The 23,504-nt window shown below is 40.7% G+C and overlaps 1 protein-coding gene across 1 annotated transcript in view; it reads left to right on the top strand.

Moving 5' to 3' along the window:
• Positions 1-20,442, top strand: part of LOC105569007 — a 28,724-nt gene extending 8,282 nt beyond the window's left edge. The window contains exons 2-6 of the mRNA XM_012025125.1: positions 14,192-14,449; positions 14,991-15,127; positions 16,575-17,019; positions 18,059-18,245; positions 18,797-20,442. Coding sequence (XP_011880515.1) covers positions 14,192-14,449; positions 14,991-15,127; positions 16,575-17,019; positions 18,059-18,245; positions 18,797-19,038 — 1,269 coding nt within the window. The 3' untranslated portion in view covers positions 19,039-20,442. The remainder of the gene's footprint in view (positions 1-14,191; positions 14,450-14,990; positions 15,128-16,574; positions 17,020-18,058; positions 18,246-18,796) is intronic.
• The last annotated feature ends 3,062 nt before the right edge of the window (positions 20,443-23,504 follow it).

The raw sequence follows: 23,504 nt of genomic DNA, 5'->3' as shown, positions 1-23,504 counted from the left end.
TCGAATATCGTGCTGCCAACTTGGTGCGTTGTAAAACGGAGGGAAAATTTATTCTAAACTTACATCTATATAAGTTACTCTTGTTGCAATATGGTAAGTCAATCTTTTTTAATTCGATAGAGGAGAATAAGAATTATTGACTTTATTTCGATATTGTCTTATTTTTATACTGAATTAGGTTGTGAGAAATGTAAATGCGTTAAGAATATTTGTTGTCTCGGCAACAGAAATCCTGTCTGAGGGTGTATGGTCAAGAGAACACTACGTTGTCAATTGATATAGTATTGAAGTCGAATCAACATCTCCATCGACTCGACTTGAATATAATATACCAGATATCAACTAAATCCTCAACAATTGGTCGACACTGAAATGATATCTTCTGTACATGAAATTGCTATGTGTACTCTCTAAAGTTTTTGGAGTGAAAATAGAACCATAGAGTGAAATATTCGCTCTATTGGAGTAAATATTCATTCTAATAGAGTAAAGATTTGCTCCAATAGAGTGAACGTTTCACCCCATGGTTCTATTTTCACTCCAAAAACTTTAGAGAGTACACCTGATAGATGTCGATTGTACGTCAATAAAGATATCGACAAAGTTTTGTGCGGATCTTACGAAATCAATAAAGAAATCTAGTCGTCGTCGAATCAAACGGTCCGAAAAATCATGACCGATATCGATTTGATCATCGACTTGTGAACCTGCTGAGGTTCCAGGAAAATTTAAATTTTATTGAATTAATAAATTCACAAGGCTCTGATATGAAATCACAGACGAAAGAATAAAGGAATAAGACAGGATGTTAAATGTCTAAATAATTTCAAAAATTATTGCGAAAAATATTATCTCTGCCAGGGTTTGAAGCCGGAATTAAATTTGATTATTCAACGAATAGGGAAAAAGATAAAACAATAAGATATTTCAACAGTTGGAGGATTTTCCGTTAAAACCACCTGTCGTTTCTCTCGCTTCAATGTAATATTCTACAATATAGTATTCTACAATCGATGGGGCAAATATTGACCCAGAATCCATCCAGAGAGGAAGTCAATAACCGGTTAAGCAATTCGCCTGTTATGCGTGTCAGAATCGCATAATATTTCGCGACTCGCTGCTTCCGCCGGTCTTCTCAGGCCGAAGTGCATTCGCAAGCGGAGGGGAATTGTTGAAATTCTTTCGCGACTATAGATCAGACGCGTAACTCGACCTAACGTTGGCAGCAAGGCGCCATAATCGTAAACCATAACGCCCTTCATAAAAATAAGTTAAAAAGATAGAACGGCGCAGTACGTCTTAGAATTTAGAAACACAACACGTCCTTCTCACTCGCGCGGTAGAAAATCCGCGTCCAGCTGTTCCCAAGCGAAACGTTATTGATATCTTGTTATTTTTTCGGTCGCCATTGTAAATGAGATGTAATAAATATTCGCATCTTTCGGAACGGAAGTCCCGTGAAAAATTACAAATCATAAATCACGATATATTATCCCGAAATAAAATTACACTTGCGTAGCGCGCAGCCGATAACGAGCAGCCGACTTTTTACTCCTCCAACCAAAGTTTACGCCGTCGCATTAGAAGAGTGACGGATTAATAAAATTTCTGGGTAGCGGAGGAAACGAGTTGGATCGTTTGATAAAGGGAAATAGGACGCGCAGAAATTAAAGCCGACGAGGACAGTCCGGGGAAAATTGAATGGGATTAGGATGGCCGCGTACGCGACTTAAAGAGCCCCCACCTGCCCCGAACGTGTCCTCGGAAACTGGGACGTCTGGTCATTCTCGGGTCACAGATCCTCGGACCCGGTCCGAAGGCAGAAGTCGCGGTGCTCGTTCGAGGCCGTCGCTGGACGAGCGCGCGAGCGGCACGAAGCGAGGATGGTTGTTAGTGGAGGCACCGAGCATGCATTAACAGTACTCCGGACGGGCCGGTGCGGCGGTGGTTCTCTTGGTTCCCCGGTTTCTGCCGGCGCCGCGGCCCCTTCTCGCCGGGGGACGACGGTGTGCCCCGGCCGGCTACACCGGGGGAAAGGAGTCCTCCGCGTGCCCGGGCTCGAGACACGCGACTTCAGTCCATCGAGGGTCTTCGTCAAAATTGCATCCCTTCGCCCGACGGCGCGTCCGCCGGTCCGAAAGAGTGTCTCGAGTGTCTGGTAAACATTTCTCGAGTTAACGAGGGGAAGTGAACGCGAGGCGACGTGAGCGAGAGGGACAAATAGCTCGGCACGATCATGTGGAGGGTTCTGATCGCCGGATTTTGCACGGTAAGCCTGACGGCGACGGGGTTAATCGTGGTGACATCGCGAGTATCTTCGTCTCAAATAGAAGAGATTTTTTTAATGGCAGGAATAAAATGTTGCTGCCTCGGCCAAAAACTGCGCGTGGTAACTAAATTTCAGTTGTAAAATATGGGCGGTTGGTATTTAGTTGTGACAGCTCAACATTTTGTTACTGTGCCTGTTGCGTCGGATGCGATAGCAAACCGTTTGCTGTGGTTTGGAAATTTATAGTCATGGCAGCAAAATCTTTTTAGCAAACCATAATTAGCAATGGTAGCGAAAATTTTTGTTCAGTGTATGTATGTAGCTCCGACCGATTTCCGCTCTTTCTGTATTCGGTACTCTATAAAAGTCGATCGGTGGATTATCACTGAAAACAGTGAATAGTCACTGATTTACAGTTATAAGTATACCACTGCGATTTTCAGTGGCACACTTATAACTGTAAATCAGTGACTGTTCACTGTTTTCAGTGATAATCCACCGATTGACTTTTATAGAGTACCGATACAGAAAGTGCGGTATTTTATAAGTATTTTAAGTATACCACTGCGATTTTCAGTGGCACACTTATAACTGTAAATCAGTGACTATTCACTGTTTTCGGTGATAATTCACTGATTGATTTTTAGAGAGTGACACGGGAAAAGAAATTTACGAAACCTGTCAGACAAATTGTTCGGAATTTTATTCAAAGGTGAAATGGAATTCTTGACCAGCCTCAAGTCAAAGTTTGGTTTTGATATATTTGCATCGTTTTAATTAGCTCTATAAGATAAACTGGGAATAAAATTAATTCTACTGAATTTATAAAAAGCCTGTTATTATGTGAAAACGGCGTAGCAATAATTCCAAATGAATAAGAGTTCTGTATTCAATGTATTAGAGGAAGGTCTCTATTATGAGATAGGCTTCTAATATGAGATAGCAGGCTTTCAACATCAGAATTTAATCACAAGTCTTTATTCACAACGATTACACGATCTAACAATGAATTTTCCACTAAACAGCCTATTAATTTAACAAAAACCCTGCTATCTCATATTAGGAGCTTATCGCATAATAGGGGACTTTCCTCCAAATGTAAAACTTTTGTTCACTGAAAATTATATTGATTTTATTGCTGGTTTTTTAATAATAATGAAAACAAGTATTACAGAATTTCGATGAAGTTTATTTATATATTTTTTAAATATATAAAAACAATATGTACAATATATTAAAACTATACTCATTTATTTATTTAAAGTACTTTAAAGTGCACATCCGTGATACTGGAGCTTTGCAGGCGCCTTTTGAAGTAGCGAGTTACTGGTTATTTGATTTGCACCGTCCGACTACTGCCTTTACATAAATCTGTCATGAGGCACACGAAGAGCTTAGCGCAAGATCTCTTTTTCAAGAATTTGCAAAAGTAAATCTAAATTTCACTCCTCAAGTTTTAAAGTAAATCATCTAATTTTAGTTTGATCAATTTAAAATTAGCCTTTTCCCACGCGCTCGCTCTCTCTCTCTCTTTCTCTCTCTCTCAAACAACTTGGCTGAAACCGTATCGAACAGCTGAGCGCTTTAATTTTTCATCGAGTGAAAAAATGCGAAATTCGAGTATCCCTCGTCTCGAATTTAAATTTCGCAGACGAGGACTCGTGCTGGTCCCGGCGCTTTCGCCATCCGTCGACTTGGACGTAAAACACGTTTTGCAATCTTTATCGACGTGGAGGACGGTTTTTGGACGACTCTTGCGGATAAATCTGGTCGATCGCGGATGATGGACGACCGCTAGATTTCCATATCATCCGTTCTTGGTGACTTATGTTTGTTGCGCGGCGCCAGGGGTTTGTTTGACATCGCGCGGTGACAGTTTGTCACGCAATGAATCTACACGATGTTTAGAAAACGTTGGTTTTTATCGAAGGACCGCCGACCTCTTCTATTGACTCCTGTCAGCCGCGACACGCAATCTTCTAATGCAAAAGGAAGAGCGTTTGGAAATCCCGCGTAAAATTCAGTTCACGATTATGCGAGCGTGTTACGAGCCTGGAAAATTGCGATAAAATCTGAGACTATCGAAATAACTGGTGAACTACTCTCTAAAAATCAATCAGTAGAGTATCACTGAAAACAGTGAATAGTCAGTGATTTGCAGTTATAAGTATACTGAAAATCGCAGTGGTTTACTTACCCTTGGAAAAATTTGCTTTAAATAAAATTAAAAATTTTTTAAATAATCTTTCAAATCTGAGAGTTTACTTAAACAAGTTACAAGTTTAGTTAAGAAATTTTAGCGTAATTTTAGACACTTAAAGTAATTTTTAGGATAGCCAAGCCTGTCGAGGTTCCCGCTAGAAGGCCGCGCGGTATAGCACTTTCTCGTAAGAAGAAAACCGCACGCGGTATTATAAATTATATCACATACTTTTCACAGTTCTTAAAGTAAGTTTTAAGTTTACCTTAAATAAAAGTTTAAAGTGTCCAAATTTACTTTTCATACTTCTTATGTTTCTAAAGTGAAACAAAGGGTATAACTGCAAACCAGCGACTATTCTGTCTCACTGTTTTCAGTGATGATCCACTGATTGACTTTTAGAGAGTAGTGGACAGGGAAGATCTTAAGAGCCAACGGCACGCGATACTATTTTTCCTACCGGATTACCAATCAGAATTCAGCCTTAAGCAGGATTGAGAAGTAACTCGTTACTTGTAACGAAGTTACAGTAAAAGTTACTGTTTTTGGTAACTCTAACTTCGTTACTTTCTCTCCATCTGTAACTGTAACTTCTCAGTTACATTTTTTCTATAACTAGTTACTAATTTAATAGTTACATTATTAACAGTTACTTTATATACATTTTAAACCTCCACAGATCACATTAGGCCTTGCATTTGTGCACAAACGCCTTTATCGACGCTTTACAATTCAAATGCAGATTTGATATTTTTATTTTCATTGCACGAAAGTAACTGCAAAGTAACGACTCGTCGACTTTTTGAGTGACTGCAACTGTAACGCGTTACTTTTCAGAATTTGTAACTTGTAACTGTAACTAGTTACAGTTTTAGCGAAAAAAAAACTAACTAGATACTTTTATAAAGTAACTTTCTCAACCCTGACCTTAAGTCATCCGATCTAAAACTCTGCATCCTTATTGGCTCTCGCAAGCAATCCAGTAGGAAAAATAGTATCGCGCGCCGTTGGCTTTACTATTAATTATCAGTTTTATCTCGGAGCGTCTCTCTTTCCACGACATTTAATAACACTCCTCGCAACTCCCCCCCGACTTACAATCGGCTTCCCTATTTATCTTCGCACCCGTCAAACTTCTCGTCGCTTTTTTTTTTCGTCGCCACGTGGCAACCCGCCACGCGATTTCGAAATATCTGCCGATAATGACAATCTCAATTAATTTCCGTTGGCGAAAGAGGCCACCGCGCGCGCATGGCCTCGAAGATATTTTCTGCCGAAGGAATGATCGGTTTTCATTTTAACTGGGACGCGCGGGCGGAGCGATCCCTCTCGCGATGCTCCATTTCGCGAAAAACCCGCGGCGTTCGATGTATTTCTATATTGCGCCATTAAATCATGCCGCGTCGAAAATAATGCGCCGCCGACGCGCTCCGCTCGCGTCGATCCACTTTAATTTCCCGAACCCCCGACGCGCGAGAAAGAGAAGGGAAGGAAAGGGGGCTGAATCAAGGTGTCCGCGTCGCGGTCTCGTCGAGGACAATTAAAAATGCACCCCATTAAATACGTGACGTTCGAGGCGACGAAATACGATTACGGGCAATTTAAAGCGAATCGCACGGCCGATACGTTTGATACATTTGAAATATTAATGGCCTCCCCAAATGACGAAACAATTGAATTGTGTCGGACATCTCCCCGCGACGGCAACTAATTTCGCCGCGAAGCGGCGATATGTCGTAATACTTGAACGCACACGTGCACGCGAAAGTACCGAGAGGATTGTGCACATTGTCACGATTCCTTCGTGCAAACGGGCTCGTGTACGTATCGCGCGCGGTCATTCTTTCCAATATACCTGCATTACATGCAACATCGCGTAACAATGTGTATCGGTGGACGGGATGGAAACATTTTTTTTTAATAATGGATTCGTTGAAATGTACCGCACGGACGTTTATTTATTCTCGCGTCGTCGATCCGCAGAGCCGGTCCTGCGCGCTACCCGAAAACAATTCGCCGCGTCGCCAAGTTTAACTGAAATTTAATACGTTCGATTTAAAGTTTAAATTAGAGTCGAAATTAATCCGTTTATAGGCGATTAAAATTCTAATTATGCGTACAATCTGTTTCGAATTTAGCAACACAAAGATGCCGTCGTATAGTCGATGATATAACGTTCACGCGACGATTGAATACCCGATGAGCGTTTGCCGTCGGTGCCAAAAGTATCAAAACATATCGTTTCCGAACGATATTCCAGTCTTCTGGAGAAAGTATAAGGAGAATTATTCGTATATTTGCTCTATGATAATATTTTCTCATCAACGGAATTAATATTTGACGATTTTATTTGCCGAGGTCTAAGGAGCTGGTGAACAATTTGTTCAGGTTACCCTCAGTAAAGGCCGAAATTCTGTGGAAGATATTTCTTCCCTACCTGAATAAGGTATCGACCATTTGACTGGCCAGCGTCGGCCGGAAGCGCATCCCTAATTGTTTTGCAACCACAAGAAAAAAATGTGAAGTATAAAAATTGAAATTTCCATGCGTAAAATGTTACTCCTTTTTAAATAATATAAAAAAATGCCAGACGTGCTGGTTGGTTTGAATCTATAGAACCTCTACAGGCGATCGTAAAGTTGTATTATTAGTTGCAGTACTCAACTTGCTTCATAAATACTGTAATTTTTACATGTTTCTAATACTATGAAAGTAATGTATATTGAAACACTTTTTACCACCTTTCACGCTGTTCCGTCTGTTAGATCCGCCTGGCTTTCAACATACGTTACTTTCATAGCACTAGAAACATGTAAAAATTGCAACTTTTATAAAACAAGCTAAGTACCGCCACTAATATAATACAACTTTACGAACGCCTGTCCAAAACCTCGAGGCCTGGCATTTTTCTTAATAAAAAAAGTATAAAATTTTATATATGTATTAAAATTTCAACTTTTATGCTGGATATTCTTTTTCAGTTAGTTTCAAAAATATTGGGGGCACTTTCGGCCGACGCTGACCAGCCAGGTGGTCGATACCTTATTTAAAGAGGAAAACATCTTTTTTAAAAATTCTAATTAATTGTTCTATTACAAATCGATCTTTTATGGTTGAATTCCGTTCGGAGAAACGCGCAGCTTATCTCTCAATGAACCATTTAATACGCAATATAATTTTATTATCTTTAAGTACAGTTACCTCTTGACAGCTTTATCTCACTTCTGTAGCCTATCTCAACGCCCGTATCTTCCTCTCTTCTCCTCGACTGCAATAAAATTCTCCAATACGGTGACACATTTCGGTACTGTGTTTCGTATTTTACATCCTTCAATTAACGTGCTTTTATATCGCCAAATTCCAGGCCAGGCGGTTTATTTGACAGCTAGATTTGTCTCTCGCGCACCGAAAGATTTAACTGTACCAAATTGTAAACCGGCGGCTAAAATGACACCGATGCCGCGGATGAACGAACCGCGGTCCTGTAAAGTGGCATTAAAAAAAACGGGATTTATGAAGTCATAAAGAGAGGACTTGCGGTTCTCCTCGGATGAGGCCGAAATAAAAGGCCGGGGACTGTCCGGCTCTGCCTGGCCGATCGTGGCCGCTTCGTCTCGCGTGGCAGATTTCGAGCTAGATTCTATTCTTTCCCGTTACGTTTGCTCACTTCTCGATGAACAACACAATCCTGATCGCATACGTGTATGTCGCTTTCTTGCTTTAAAAGAAATTATTGTGGGCCCGATTTAAGCCGGAAGATCTTAATTTCAACACCATGGAATTTTTTACATACACTGTAAAAAAATCATGTGCAAATTCTAACTTACAATTAGTAGGCAATATTGGGATCATCTGTTAAAGATGTAAATTTACGTACGTCAGTAAATTTATATAAAAGTATGGTAAAATTATTTATAGTCAGTAAAATTATTATATAGTAAGTGTTAAGTAATGTAACATTTTATATCGTCTCGAGAGAAATACGATAATATCGAGAAAACGTTCGCGTTAATGCGCAAAAATGCGGGGAATTCGGATTTTAATTTATCACTATTAATCTCAGCTAAATTTCAAATCAATCTTCCTTCTCGCGTCTTGCAAATTTCTTGAACGAATTCTTTCTATCATATCGGCACGCGTAATCGCTTCGCGCTCGAGGTCCCACGAGTCGCACAATTCCTCATCAATTCAGGACCAAGTTCATTGGGAAAACAGCTCGATTAAAGTTGTTCGTTGAAAGACGTAATGCGCAACCGGACGGTCGACATCTAAATATCTCGATCAAGCGAGTCGCTTGTCGTCGAAGCCATTAAGAATATTGACTGCGCCTGCATCGCGAAGAGTTTCCGAATATTAATGGTCGACAATCGCTCGGTCGTTTTATTATATTCTACTCTCTCGCGTTCCCGACGTTCATTTAATAGATTTAGCGCGAATAAGTTAAATCTGTTAAATCGTCCACTGCCATTTATTTTTCCCTTTACAAAGGTAATCGGCACAGCAACGAAAACGATTAAAAGACAACGAAATACAAGAAATTTTAATTAATTAAATTAAGCCGTGTATTTTGCTCAAAGCTAAGAAGTGCAAACTAAATTTATGGATTAATTGAAATAAACTTGTGGGTTTTTGTTACTTCAAATTCAGCTTTTAACATAGAGAAAAACCTTTCCTTAAGATTCTAAATATATCTAAAATCATGTTATAAATTTCTGAAAGAAGAGTTTAATTTATAAAAAGTTTGCGAATTTTTAACATTTTCGCAAAATAACCATCTCTCGTTAAAGCGTATTCTTTAGGAGGATTTAAAGTCTGTAATTGATTCCCCAAGTTAGGATTAAGTTGAAAAGTAAGGATTAATCACCTTGATTCTTTTCCCAGCCGCTCTTACGCATATCTCTCCTTTGACTATAGATCTTTCAGCCCTTCGATAAAAGAAAGAAAAAGAAAACGTCGATAATAATTGTCCACGTAATACGCACGTTACTTTTCGTCTCGAATGAATGTTAAATCAAACATGTTTTTTATTTTTTATTCTTAGAGAAACATTCCTACAAACGAAATAAGCAACGTGAATTTGGCAAATGCGAAAACGTAAATGTAAATTCTTGGGAATATCAATAATATTCATAGAATTGTGATAGTGCGACCTCCTCGCCGGTCATGTTCTCCTGTTGCTTTTTCGGTTTTGTGGGATATATGTAGATTTCGCCAATTTAAATTCTTATCAATGAAAGTTTTGGAATTTTTAATAATGCGACCTCCTCGTCGGTTATGTTAACAAAGTATCAGGAGTACATGATCGGCAAAGAGGTGGTGCTATTTGAATTTCCAAGAATTGGTATTCCGAGAATCTCAAACTTCAAATCGTGGAAATCGGGAATCTTGAAAACTGGCAAAATATCAAGAGAACATGATCGGTAAAGAGGTGGTACTATCTAAAAAATCCCGCATATTTTATAGTATATGGAAAATGGCTTTCAGTTAGATTTCGCTGAAGTTAAAATATGTTATTGCCCAGACCTTCCTGATAAAAAGTGTCAACGGGCGCAACATATTTTCATTTCATTGAAATCTAACTGATTGCGAAAGCCATTTTCCATATAAAATGTGCTTTGCAACGTAAGCTTGTCTCTTAATTTCGGCGTTGGTATTTCACGTCGCGAAGCACCTGCAGGGATTATCATCATTTATTCCAGTAGTTTTAATTTCATTAACATATGTAATAGAACATTGTTAAACGCGGAGCGTTTAGCCCCATTATATCATTAAATGCGATTAAAGCCGTGAAATGTGAAACAGCATTAATCTGTTAATTGAAAGGATGTAATAAGGATTTTAATAATCGTCTCGCGGGAAAATAGATTATAGAGAAGCATAACCGGCGCAATATGCTTATGACAATATTCGTTACATACTAGATTCATTGCGCGAAATAAGACTGAATAAATTATTAACGGTATTGTTGTATTTATAGTCGTTATTGAATCTTATCTTAGAAGCATCTGAATGGATATTCAGAATGGAGACACGTAAAACGTTGATAATCACATAATCACGTTTAAATTAGAGATTGCGACTATTCAACTCGAAAGCTGACTAATTATACGTGTGAAATTCGATTTGAAGTTCAAGATACAAATTAAAGCAGCAATTCACTAGCTGTCGCCAAGAATTGTGATTCTGCGTTTCTTGGAACTTTGGAAAATTCTTGAAATTAAAATTATAATCTATTACATTAACAAGTTGTACGTGCGATTTATCGAGTTTATGCTTAACTTCTGTCTTTGGTCCAATTATTGATCAAAATTACAAACATTTAAAATCGATTTCGAACAAGTCGTCTTAAAGATCTTAGAGCAAGACGTCTCAAATTCCTCTTTAAACTGACATATTTATGCATATTTTTCAAATCGTCTACGTCTGCGAAATTTGAAGACGTTTTCAGTCGACGTCAAGAACATTCATGTTTTCTGAGACTCTGTTCAGTTATGCAAAGTTATTCGGAGATTCACTAACAAGCAGGAAAATATTATACATGTTAGAGATCATTATTTTGTAAGCTGACGAATTAACATAAATTACTATCATCGAACAAGACTTTATGGAGAGAAGAATACGTAAGTCTAAACCTATCAATCAACGGATTTGGGGACTCCAACCATTTGTAGCTTCAAAGATACGAATAATTCACGGATTTAGCGATGTGTAAAGCAATTTGCACGTCTGTGGATTTGCGGTGAACGAACCTAGCGATCTATGGCTTGAGCCATCTACGAATTTAAATCTGGCCTAGCTGTCTGTGCAACCATGAATTTATGAATCTGATACTCTATAAACTTAGCGATATAAATTTTTCCGTCTACCATGAAATGGTTTTCAAACTCGGGTAATTCTGCTAAAGTACTTTTTCAATACAATTTCACAATTCACATTTTATACTCTTAGATTTTTTAGCAGCTCGATCGAAATGTAAAAAAATGCTACTTATCCCTAAAAGTTTTATTCACCAATAACAACAGTTGAACTGTTCAACGATGTGCTATTTTAATACCGTCTTCTTCCTCAAATAATTTCGTATTTTTATTCTAACGGCATACAGTTTAAATAGCAAATATTAAAGTCGACTTTCTGGATTTTGCAAGTATTTAATGTCCGTTTCTACCAAGTGGATTAACTTTAATCTCGGTTTACTTACTTTTCATCTCATTTCAGTTCTAAGAGTTCGTAAAAGACAAAAGTGAGTTAAACCACGATTAAACTTAATCTGTATCGGTAGAAATGGACGTTAATGGACACGTTACATACAAGTAGTTGCAATAATAATATGTATCAGTAATCAATAAATCAACTCGATTCTAACGCACGCTTTTGCGGAAGTTGAAAACGAGATGAGTGATATATAATTTCATTTCTTTCATCAATAATACACACGTATACGTCTTTGCATCGTGAGCTATTTGTCCGACCGACAATCCTTGTACCGTTCACACGCGTCAGAAAGCGATCGCGGCGAACACGCCTACGAACACGCGGTAAACGCGGATGCGCTTGCGGACCGATCTGATATCCACGATACGGTATGATTGCAAGCGAGCGATCTCGAAAAATACGGCCTACCGTGACCCGCGCGATGAGCACGGGCAATGTACGGCAGGCGCTCATGTAATATATAATGTGTATGGTGCACATAACGAATATCTTACGCGGCCACCAGAGCGTTTCCTTACACCGTTAACCGTATCGAAGTGGGTTCTCGGTTCTGGTCGCGTGCTGGTCACCTTGTTCCTTACCAATGGCAACGTAATGGCGTTGTAAACGTCGCCGGCACCGAGGTCGTGCAGGCCCTTTTCACCGCGATAATTAATGCGAGCGTCGCCGACGAAAGGCGGACGTCCCGGGTATCGTAACGTAGATTAATTGGACGCTTAATCGCTTTTATTGTATCGCGTACTTGGCGCGGAGGCCCCGGAAGTATAATAAACGTATATTCCATTCTATATTTTGCGCCTTATGCAAGGCAAACGACCAGGGGCAGCTCTCGCGCAATACATATAAAGTACCAATAAAGGGGCGATTAAAGGGAAATAATTATTCGCGCGCTCGTGCCGCTTGTGTAGGTGCGCCGCGAGTTTAAGTGAAATAATTGAAACTCTTGAATAAATGCGACGGTACATGCCGGCGATAAAATCGATAATTGTCCGCTGTGTATAAGCTGTCGTTACTTTTTCTTTTCTTTTCTTTTTAAAGAAGCCGACTGAAGACAATTTGCAATGAGTCCCGAGAAGTTTTTCACAGCGTGACTTGCGAGAGCAAATGTCTGAGTGAAATTTACACTTCCAACGCAAGAATTCATACGGAATACATAGAACTTGATTGTTAATATTATAAGATATTACAAACCGTAATTATATGTAACTTTCAATATTACTACATTATTCAAATTGAGTGAAGCTTATTGTCGCCAGTGCCGAACTCTTACATATAGAAATTATATGCAGAAAATTATAATTTAGTAAACGAAAAGAGTTTTTTTAAAGAGTCGACTTAAAAAAATCCCCTTTGTTTACTAAATTATAATTTTCTACATATAATTCCTATACGTAAGGGTCTCGATATTATAAATGTATAATTTTGGATATTACTAGAGACTGGATGTAAATCTAGGTTAAGATCTTATTATCCACTTCCCAAACGTAATCCACAGGCGTTTTCAATAAGTTAAAATTTAACAGATGATTGCTATCCCAACAAGATTTTATCTTATTAATGAGAATCCTCCTCTCGTAGATTTAAATAATCAACTCGCCCCGAACGTTTCGTACGACGACTCGGTTACAGGAGTAATCCTGACCCGGTATTCGCGGCGCTCGCGCGGAAAGAAATTCAAATCGATTAATGCGTTTAAGCAATTTCGGTAAACCAGGGCAACGGGGTTTCCTCCAAGTTAGAAAGTAAATCTGGTTAAAATTGAAAATAATGCGCGATCCGCTATAGTGCCGCGAGCGCGACTGAACGGCAGTAAATTGCCGTGAAAAAAAGGATGTTGGCTGCATAACAGTTATAGAACAATACGGTTGTTAGGTTTTAGCCGCTATTTATGCGAGTTCACTCCGCATAATTCACGATTCTGTTTACGAGCCGAACGCGTTACGCGTACGTTATCGCGCTGCTCTATACTTATCATACGGTACTATTTACTCTGGACTATCCGCTGTAAGATCGTTTTAGCGTCGTCCAGCGCAGCCGTTTGCAAAATGTAACGGTGCGCTTCTAAAATATTGCTCCCAGATGAAGTGTACGTTGCAACGCGACACCGAGACCTAAAATAGCTTCGCTCCATTAAGATGCAACGCGGAACGTTCCCGTGCACTCGCAAATTTTTCCAATTACAATCGATCCTCGAGACAATCGCGCGAAAATGAGCGAAGCTCGAGAGAGCGCGCGCGGAGTGAAATAAGACAAATTCTCAGACGTCGTTTGACAAAGGAATTTTTCGCGCGCCGCTCGCGGAAGACCGAGAAATGTTAAACGTCCTCCGGGGCTGCAGCTCGTTGAGCGGAGCGACAGTTTCGAGAAGTGAGGAGGCGATCGGTACGAAAGAAAGGCCGGCGGGATGGGAAGCGCAATTCACTCCCGCGCGAGCCCTGAAATCTCCCTCTCGCCGCAGCCCTCTCGTCCGGGCGCGGATGCTGTATCTCATCGGTCGGCTCGCGTTTTAGGTCGCCGCCGCCGTTGCCCAGGATTATGAGGTCTCGGACATTCAGTGCAGCGGCGCGGGATCGGCGGCCGATCTCCTGACAGCGAAGATCAAAAGGCCGGTCGGCTTCAGAGGCACGCCGCTCTTCGCGGACGACAGATCGGCGAACCCGCTCGCCGACATTCACTGCCAGATCAGGCCGGACCCGAACGATCCGCAGGAGGATAACTACTTCCTGAAGGTGACTGACTTCTCCCGATGCGGCATCCTCAAGAGAAACGTGAGTCATCGCGGGCGAGATCGAGCGAGTTACGCGGAACGCCATTTTTACCGGACGGTGCCCCCACGACGACGACCCTCCGTTCCTCCGGGCCTTGTAACGACTGACGTTGCACAAACGGAACGGCAAAGGCTTTGCGGGTCGCGATCGGCCGATAGCGCGATTCTAATTCGCAATTGATTCCCTCTCGGGAGCCGCCGCTATCGGGCATACCAGCGAAACGCTTTGTGCGTCCAATCGGATCGTATCAGGCGGTCGGGTGCCGTTATAATATTTCGAGAAGAGATAGCTAACGACGCTCGGATTAGCCCGGCCGGTTCATACGTCCAAGTTTAACTGTACTGTTCGTATAATTCCGCGCCTCGCTGCTACAAACGCTCCATATTTCGAGTCCCCACCTCGGCACGGCTCGCGGTAAACGTTCTTGTAAAAATCCCGGGAATATTACGCCGCTGGACCACCGCGTAACTCGCAAAAATCTCGTTATCAATCAATCCCGCATGCAATGAGCTATTATTATCGCGATCGATCCTGCCACCAGGGATTCATCCACCTGCGGGTGTGGTTCCCCGCCTTTCCCGGCGTGGTGATGCTGGCCGACCAGGAGCTGATCCTGATGTGCCGACCGCCCGAGCCGACGCTGCTGAGGCACAAGGCTGCCGGCTTCGCCGGCACTTTGTAAGTCACACGCATTCCGCGCACAAGCGATATCGCCTCGAAATCTCGCGGGTAATGGATGAGCATTATTTCCGCCACGCCGCGCCGCGTTCGCGTTTCGCGTCCGCCGAGGAGCGGCATTTCTGCGCGAGTTCCTGCCTCGAGGGAACGGTTATCCGCTTATTTAATTATCATACTTCATAATGGTGATATAGACGTACGAGCACCGTCAAAAGGAGGTATCGCGAACGTATCGCAATTGGACGCAGCCGCGCATTAAGAGGATCCTTCAGCCATCTTTTTTACCGACACAGTCAAATGTACTTTTTGCGCTTGTAATTCTTTTTATTAGCTTTCATGCACAAAATAATACCAGGATAAGTTGCGGACCGCGTAGCAGAACATTTTCATGCTTGAAACACTCGGTTTAGAAGTCTAATAAAAAAGATATTGATATTTGAAAGCTTCAATTCGTACTTCTAACTAAATTTGAAATTGGCTTTATAAAATTGCAAAATTCTTCCACACAATTAAAGTACGCATAAAGACAACACCGGGGACAGTAGACTTTAGATTAAAAAAAAAGAGAAATTAAAACTATCACTTTATAAATAATTGAGGTTATGTAACTATAATAAATAAATACCAATATAGAGGAAGCTTTGTTTTCGTGAAAAAATTTTTTATCCAGTTTTCTTTTAGAAAATGTTCTGCTATGCGGTTGCGCAACTTATCCTAGCACTATTTTGTGCATAAAAGCTAACAAAAAGAATTACAAGTTTAAACATTATATTTAACTGTCGGTAAAAAAGATGGCTGAGGGATTCTCTTAAGGAACCAAGCGCCGCTCTCGTCACTTTTAATCCCGCATTGCAAAGTGATCGCGAAGGCCTTTTAGTTTATTATGCAAAAATGATCCAACTCTTATCTGTACAAAACTGCATACGGTACATGGAGTAATATTTGGAATTATAGCGTGGCCCATTATGTGTATTTGAGATAATGTTGGCGCAGAATTAAATTCCTAAAAATGTAACAAATGCATGTAACACGTGGAATTATATTTGAAGAGGATTATAGCTCGGTCATTGTGATAACGTTGGCGCAGAATTTTATGTCTAATGTTTCGCGAAATTTGCTCGGAAAAGTGAGATTCTGAAGTTGCAGCTCCGCAGAACTGCGCTCAATTATTTTTTATCGTTTACTTGGACGATCTGTAAGAATAACCGCAGTACCCTAAGGACCGAGACTACCTTCGTCTTACCGCGACGAAACCGCAGACGATACATTGTGCATGTAAATTAATCGCTCGGAACGTTAAGGGAAGGAACGTACGAATTTTTAATTTATATGAAAGATATTTGTGGCAAAGATATAGAATTAATGATAGCTGATAAAACAGCCAGAGAGAGAACGCAACGTGCTGAAGCGACGACGCGCGTCTGCTTTAAAGGGTTAATCGTTTCAGTCCGCACGGCGCCAGGGTATCCGGCGTGGTTGAGGAGACGCCGGGCCGGCTCGAGTACGAGGTGGCCCTTTATCGCGAGGCGACCGGCAACGTGTCCGATCATTCGCAGACGGTCGATCAGGCGGTGCCGATCGGCACGAAGCTGCAGCTGCGCGCCCGCATCAGCCCGGACAGCGCCTGGGGCTACATCAAGCTGCTGGAGGTGACGGTCAGCCCCGACCCGGATCAGCCCCACGCCCCCGGTAGCGTCGTCCTCGTCAAGGATGGCTGCAGGAATCGCGATTTCGCGTCCATCATTCCCCACCAGCCGGCGCGGTACCGCGAGCGCAAGAACGAGGTCTTCCTCGACTTCGAGGCCTTCCTGCTGAGCTCGATGAGGGAGCGCTCCACCCTTTGGATCCACTCGCAGATAAAGGCCTGCATGGAGCCGCAGGACTGTCAGCCGGTAAGCGACAGTGATTTCCACTGACGTTCATTTTCGCGAATCCGGCAATATTCGAATCCATGCGCGGAAAGACCGGCTAAGGCAAAAGTAACTAAAATTGAAATCTTCAGAAGATTACTTGACCATGTCTGGCAAATTTTTATGTTCAAACTCACAACGTTTCGACCATTGTTTGTGGTTTAACTTCTCGAGTGACGATTGTGTCAGCTTATAAGATTTCCTCCTGTCATAAAAGTAAAATGTTGCCGCATAAACGTTGTTTTGTGTTGCAACATTCATTAAGTTTGCTGCACAAGGTTGTCTTCACTACTTATGGATATGACAGCCACAGATATAGCTGTCCCAAATATTACTATTTATTGGGGTTGCGCCAACCCTAATTAGACATGTGGCAACAATATTGGTCTCTCCGTGATGGCATTAAATACATCGGTACGTCGTGTCAATAAAATTCATGGCAAAAAGAAAACGCGCGATAGTTTCGAAATATAGTACGCGCATATGAAATGACGTGCATACGAAAAATCCGTTATTATAACGGACGTAGGCGTGGCATTCGAAGGTATAATCGAGATATCTCTCGTACGGGAATCCAAAACGTGGCAAAATCTAGCGCTTCTATAAATTTGATATAAGACGAGAAAATTCGTAGATCGAGAATTCGCGACGGAAGAGATATAAATTGCTGCATCCAGACGTTATCTGTGTCTCGCTCTCTTAAATCAGTGGATCGTCACTGAAAGGCAGTGAATAGTCACTGATCACCAGTTATAAGCGTACCAATACGAGATCGCAGTGGTATATATTTATAACGGTGATCAGTGATAATCCACTGATTGACTTTAAGAGAGCAGTCTATCATTTTAATCTCTTTGTCTTGGCCTACATCCATGTATGACATCGCCTGCATCATAGAATTGCAATTTTCTCATTTTAATTGTAACAGTAACGCGTCCACGACATAGCGACATGTCTCTCTAATTAGATACGGCAAACGCCGTCGTCTGTCGCGTATCCTGCTAGACCCTTGTTTTCACAGGACTTCTGTCTCGATCTCTTCGAGCCTTCGGGACACGGGAAGAAGAGGAAGAGGGCCGTCGAGGCCAGTGTGGAAGTACTGGGCGAATTCCTCCCGAAGGTTGAGCGTTTGATCAAAAGGTACAACGACTCCACGCCGTACACCAAGTTCAAAGAAAATATCGAGTACACGGTGATGATGCCGGACGGTGAGTTCCATATCTTTTTTTTCCCCAAGAAATTAAATCTTGTTGACTCTGCAGCCGAGATTAATCTCTCCGACGTCAACTCTCGCGGGACTCCGCGGCAAGATTCGCGAGAGGCAGAGATCACCGTGTAACTGGGATTCTGTAGCGAATGCATCGAGATTAATCCTGGAGCAGAGGTCGGCAAGAGATCCGTGCTTTCGAACGGTCCGCGTAGTCATTACTTATTAATCGTTGCGCGCATTTCGGGACGCGATAATAAATTCAAAATATAATAATTATTATGACAGTTCGCGATTTTCTTGTTTCAAAATGTAACAACAATTAATTATTATATTTCAAGTTTCGCTAATAAAAAAGGATATTTCCTCTTCCGCCACGTAACTACATATATGACGTCCCCTCGGTCTCTGCCTCTTACAATTAGCCGACAAAGCCTAATATTTATCCGACTCTACGGAAAAAGTTTGCCGGCTAATCTACGTAACGGGAAAGAGCGGAGGAACGTAAGACGATCGTTATAATTCTAATTAATATTCCCCTCATTACCGTAGACCTGTACGACAAAGTAACGGCCGGCCTCGAAGGTAGCTGCGGAAATTTTCTCTACGTGGCGACGGGACTGGGTGCCCTACTAGTGTTATCGGCCTTTATCATGTGCTACTTGGCATCGCGTCTTCACAACCTGTCCTCGACGGTGCAGCAGAGCAAGTCGATCGACGAGCTGGTCAGAGACCGCACCAGAAAATATTGCGACACCACGCCCGGCTATACCGGTCGCTCGACCATGCAATAGAGCGACGCGCGACTGAATATATATATATATATATACATATATATATATATATATACATAAATCACTCGCGTCAAATCACTCCTTACAAAGTTGCACGATGTAACACGCGCGGATATCGTATCGTGTTATCGTAATTAACGTTACTTGAAGACTAGGATACTTATTTGCGCGAAGGAGGGCAATGTCACGTTTACGAGCAGCTTGACTCCCCGCTTGAAAAAACGCGAGATGTGTCTCGACTTAATCATCCGGTTGATACGGCACGATACGATAGTCGCGTTGCAACTTGGTCGAGGAGCGATTCCGGCCGCGAGCTCTGAATTCACGTTCGGACCAGCGAACGACGCCGCCCACCGTGGAGACTAAAATAGTTCTCGTAACGAGGAGCGCCCGGTGGCAAATGACTGTGCTTCCTGCGTAGAATAAAATCGACTTAACGACAAATGTCCGAGTGGAAATAAATTGGGAATTCGCGAAAAGAATTTCAACGTGGAATATCTGCTTCGCGGCGCAGATATCATGGACTTAGACGACGCGTCTCACGAGGAAGCACTTTTTTCATTTTTCTACATAGACACAAGCGCACGTAGAGCCTCTCTGTCTCTTGCCCAATTTTTCACTCTTTTATTTTCTAGTACAAACGGCGTTTAAGAACAACTTCTGCCTCGTACGATTGCCGATCATTTGACTGCTTATCGGGCAGGCTGGACGAGAATTGCGAAAAATTGAGTTGTACTCAATCGCGTCTTCCTCGCGAACTTTATTCGTTTATCAGTTAGCTCGCAACGCACCATTCTCCAAATCTTTCGCGCACACGATGCAATTTCCGCCGAAAGTTTCACGATTTATCGATATTGCTCAAAACAATAGTCTCGCCACGACGAGTCTTTCAAACGTGCAATGCTATCACGTGACCTGATGAAGCGAGCGGATCGCTCGTGTAATAGGATAATAAGTACCCTCGCCGAATGCGAAGGGGCTCGAGCGGGAACATTTGGGGTGGTTGCACGAATTTATCTCACCTTGTAAATAAACACAATTACGGCTCGCATTTTACAGCATAAGTTTTAACAGCGCAGATGTTTTTTACGTATATTATTACGAGAATCCATATATAATATATCGCAATTAAATAAAAGATATCTTAGAGGAGGTCTACGACTCTCGAGTTCTTGAGACAATCCGTTTCTACTCGTAGTAGAGGGACGAGAATTAATAGGAGAGAAGAAAGCGAAGAAAATTAACTTGTTCGCCGAATTGTTATATATTCAGCTGAGTATGTTGGAGCAATCAATATGCGCCTGTGCATTGCACGTTCAATAACTTCGCGTGTCTCTCGAAATTATTTAAAAAATGCTCTAAACAAAATATTGAAGTTTTATATATTTAATAATGCAGTGCGAGAGAGAGAGAGAGAGAGAGAGAGAGAGAGAGAGAGAGAGGAGAGAGAGATTTCATTTTAATACTTAACGGAAACACGCACTACAGAATTATACATATTGTTTATTAATATTTCGGCCACGCATAAATAAATCGAACAATAAAGTGAAATATTATATTAATATCGATTTCGTATAACACTGCATTAACCTTCGTACAACTAATGTATAGAACTGATTTTTTGCTAATGCTGTTCGGATCCGTATTGACCCACATGTAATGCAGTTTATCGCAAGGATACATTAAATAAATCACGTTGTAGAAAAGGGTTCGAGAAATATTGTAGATAAGATAGTTTTTTTTAATTAAAAGTTGGTAATTTTTGTGGTTTCAGAGTCCAGCGTAACTCTGAAATTTAATATTTTAATGTGTATTTAATATACACTGAGAAAGAAGTTGAATAAAAAATATTTCTTTATCCAATTAAACGCTGCGGTCACGGATTGTCAAGCAAATATTTATTAATTTACGTAAAGATTTTTCAATTTGAAAAATATATATATTTTGATAAATTATGTATGTTTAACAAAAAAACATATTCCTATATTTGAATTAAAGAAATACTGCTAACTAAACGTATTTAGTTAACAATTTTTTATATAATATTTATATATAATAGTAGGTATATGTACATATATATTGAAGATGAGTCTTGCGTAATAAAACGTAAAAGTAAATCACGGTAGCGTCCGGGGCGTTTTCGCGCGCCAAAGTGTTACGCCGACACTAATTCCTCGGGAGAGAATCGCCGCCTATTTTTTCCTCATTAATACGCGGCTATAAATAAAAGATCTTGCACGAAAGAGCAGCCGTGAAAGCCAATTCGTAGCCAGGCGATACGTTTAATAACAACACTTTCACGATGTACTCGGAGCTCGTAAATCAACCGTATTCCACCTGCGCTATCGCTCCGTCGAATCTGACTCATCCACTTTCGCATAAACATTTTGCATTCTGGGGCGGGGTGATTTCCTTAACCCATTTCCTCACTTTTACATTCTTTTTCTTTTTCCGTCTAGTAGGAGATCCTACGGCGGATATAATCTGCGAAATTAATCAGGTCAGATCGAGTGTTACACGGTGCTTCGTGAGTTGCACGCGATCTCTCGACTCTCGCGGCGGTTCTTTTTTCATCGGAGGCATCTTGATTGCGTCCCATTTCTCGTTTCCTTTTGACTCGCTACACTTTTAGCATTGAGCGCTCTGGTTAAATTACAGGCCGAAGTTACAATAAGAAAATCACGGTAACTATTTTTTTTATTTTGAGTTACAACAGTTTGCGTCACAAAAATGTCGATGGGAGTTCTTTCCGCGAGGACGATCGGTTAGTAAATCATGTTCGTGGTTTGAAACTAATTAATTAATTAATTAAATATAATTAATTGAAGAAAACGCCATTTTTCACTCAAACTTAGAAGCTTAATTCAAGTTTTCATATATTCTTTCCAACTGAACTAAACTACGCACCGAATGGATTTTGTCAGTTTTAAAACAGAACTCCTTGTTGGGACATTCAGTAAAAAATTGTTCATGCATTAATGTGAATAAATATATAGAATTATATAAAAATATACATCAATTATATCCATACATATTTTTACATTGTCTATTCTATATAATTTTATGCAATTTTACACAGTTTTGTATAATTTCATAGATTTATACATGCTTTCATTCGAAAAATTTTTAATGCACAAAATTGCTTATTTATAATTATATGTATATAATTGTGTACAATGGTACAAAGTTATAAATAGTTATAAAGGTGCAATTTTTTCCCTTTTAAAAAGTTTTCATATAGACACATGTTTAAATCTATAAAATTATATACAGGGTGTCGGATTTGATTTGGACCACTCCAAAGATTATAGTAGATTGGGTCAAATTGAGAAGAAAAGTTATATACCATTTTACAAAATCCGTAATTATTATCGTGTAATTAAGAAAAACGTAACATACAGCACAGGTAGATTCTGAGTATATACGCAGTATATCGCAAACGTAGATTGTGTATATCCCATTAATATTCGAAATAGTACCACGATATTTTGAGAATCTACGGAGGATGTTTCTATGTCTGCCCTAGAAGTCTACTCAGTATATACTGAGAATATTTCTTGGTATATCATAAGTATATTAAATAAAATATTTTGATCACACAATTGATTGCCTGGTCAGGTTTTCCATATCAAGACCTCACGACTTGCCCCTTGTTACACCTTATAATTTATAATAGGAGGGTAGTAGGGCATCAGTTGGTTTCCTATTAAAAGTATTTAATTTTTAACCTAATTTTTAAAGTGTGTTAAATTATGTAATCATCAAAAGTATATTCAGGTCATTGAAGTTTATCCATGATCGAGACAACCAGCTGTCAGATCATATCGGCTCGCGTCTTATACTAATACAGAATGATTTTTACTTACAAGAAAGGCTAACGCGCGGTCGCCACGTCGCGGAAGTGAGTGGTTACTACTACTACATGTTCTGAAAACGTACGAGAATATGCAGAAAATAATATACTACTAAAAATGTTATAGGGATGATCTCAGTATGTTAAATACAGTACGTTTTACAGTATAGTTTACCATATATTCTGATATACAGGGTGTCAGACTCGTCACGCATTGAGTGACGAGCGACGTGACTCCACCTCTTGCTACCGTGTCCTAGGAGATATAAAGAAATAAATCATTTTGCATGCCTACCGGGTCCGGCCTTCCGCTCCTTGTGCGTTCATTCGACCAGACGTTTCTATCAATTACGCGATAACTATTGCTAATTTTGCACAACGGTACGTGACTTCTCTTCTCAGTTTAACCCAATCTACCGTAATTTTTAGGTTGGCTACAAACGAGTCTGACACCCTGTACAGGGTGAGTCACAACATTTGTGCCAGAGCTCGTGAGAAGGTAGAACGGATCGAGATGAACAGAAAAGTCCTGAACCATTTGCAATTTTCGCAATAGTTAACGAGTAATAAATTATCGAAAATCGTCGTCTTTGCCCTGCCCACTGTCCAATTC

Source organism: Vollenhovia emeryi, unplaced genomic scaffold (genome assembly GCF_000949405.1).
Source record: "Vollenhovia emeryi isolate VEMERY1.0 unplaced genomic scaffold, V.emery_V1.0 DF939126.1, whole genome shotgun sequence".
Classification (NCBI taxonomy): domain Eukaryota; kingdom Metazoa; phylum Arthropoda; class Insecta; order Hymenoptera; family Formicidae; genus Vollenhovia; species Vollenhovia emeryi.
The sequence above is the reverse complement of the archived record's forward strand: the minus strand, read 5'-3'. Positions and strand labels throughout refer to the sequence as shown.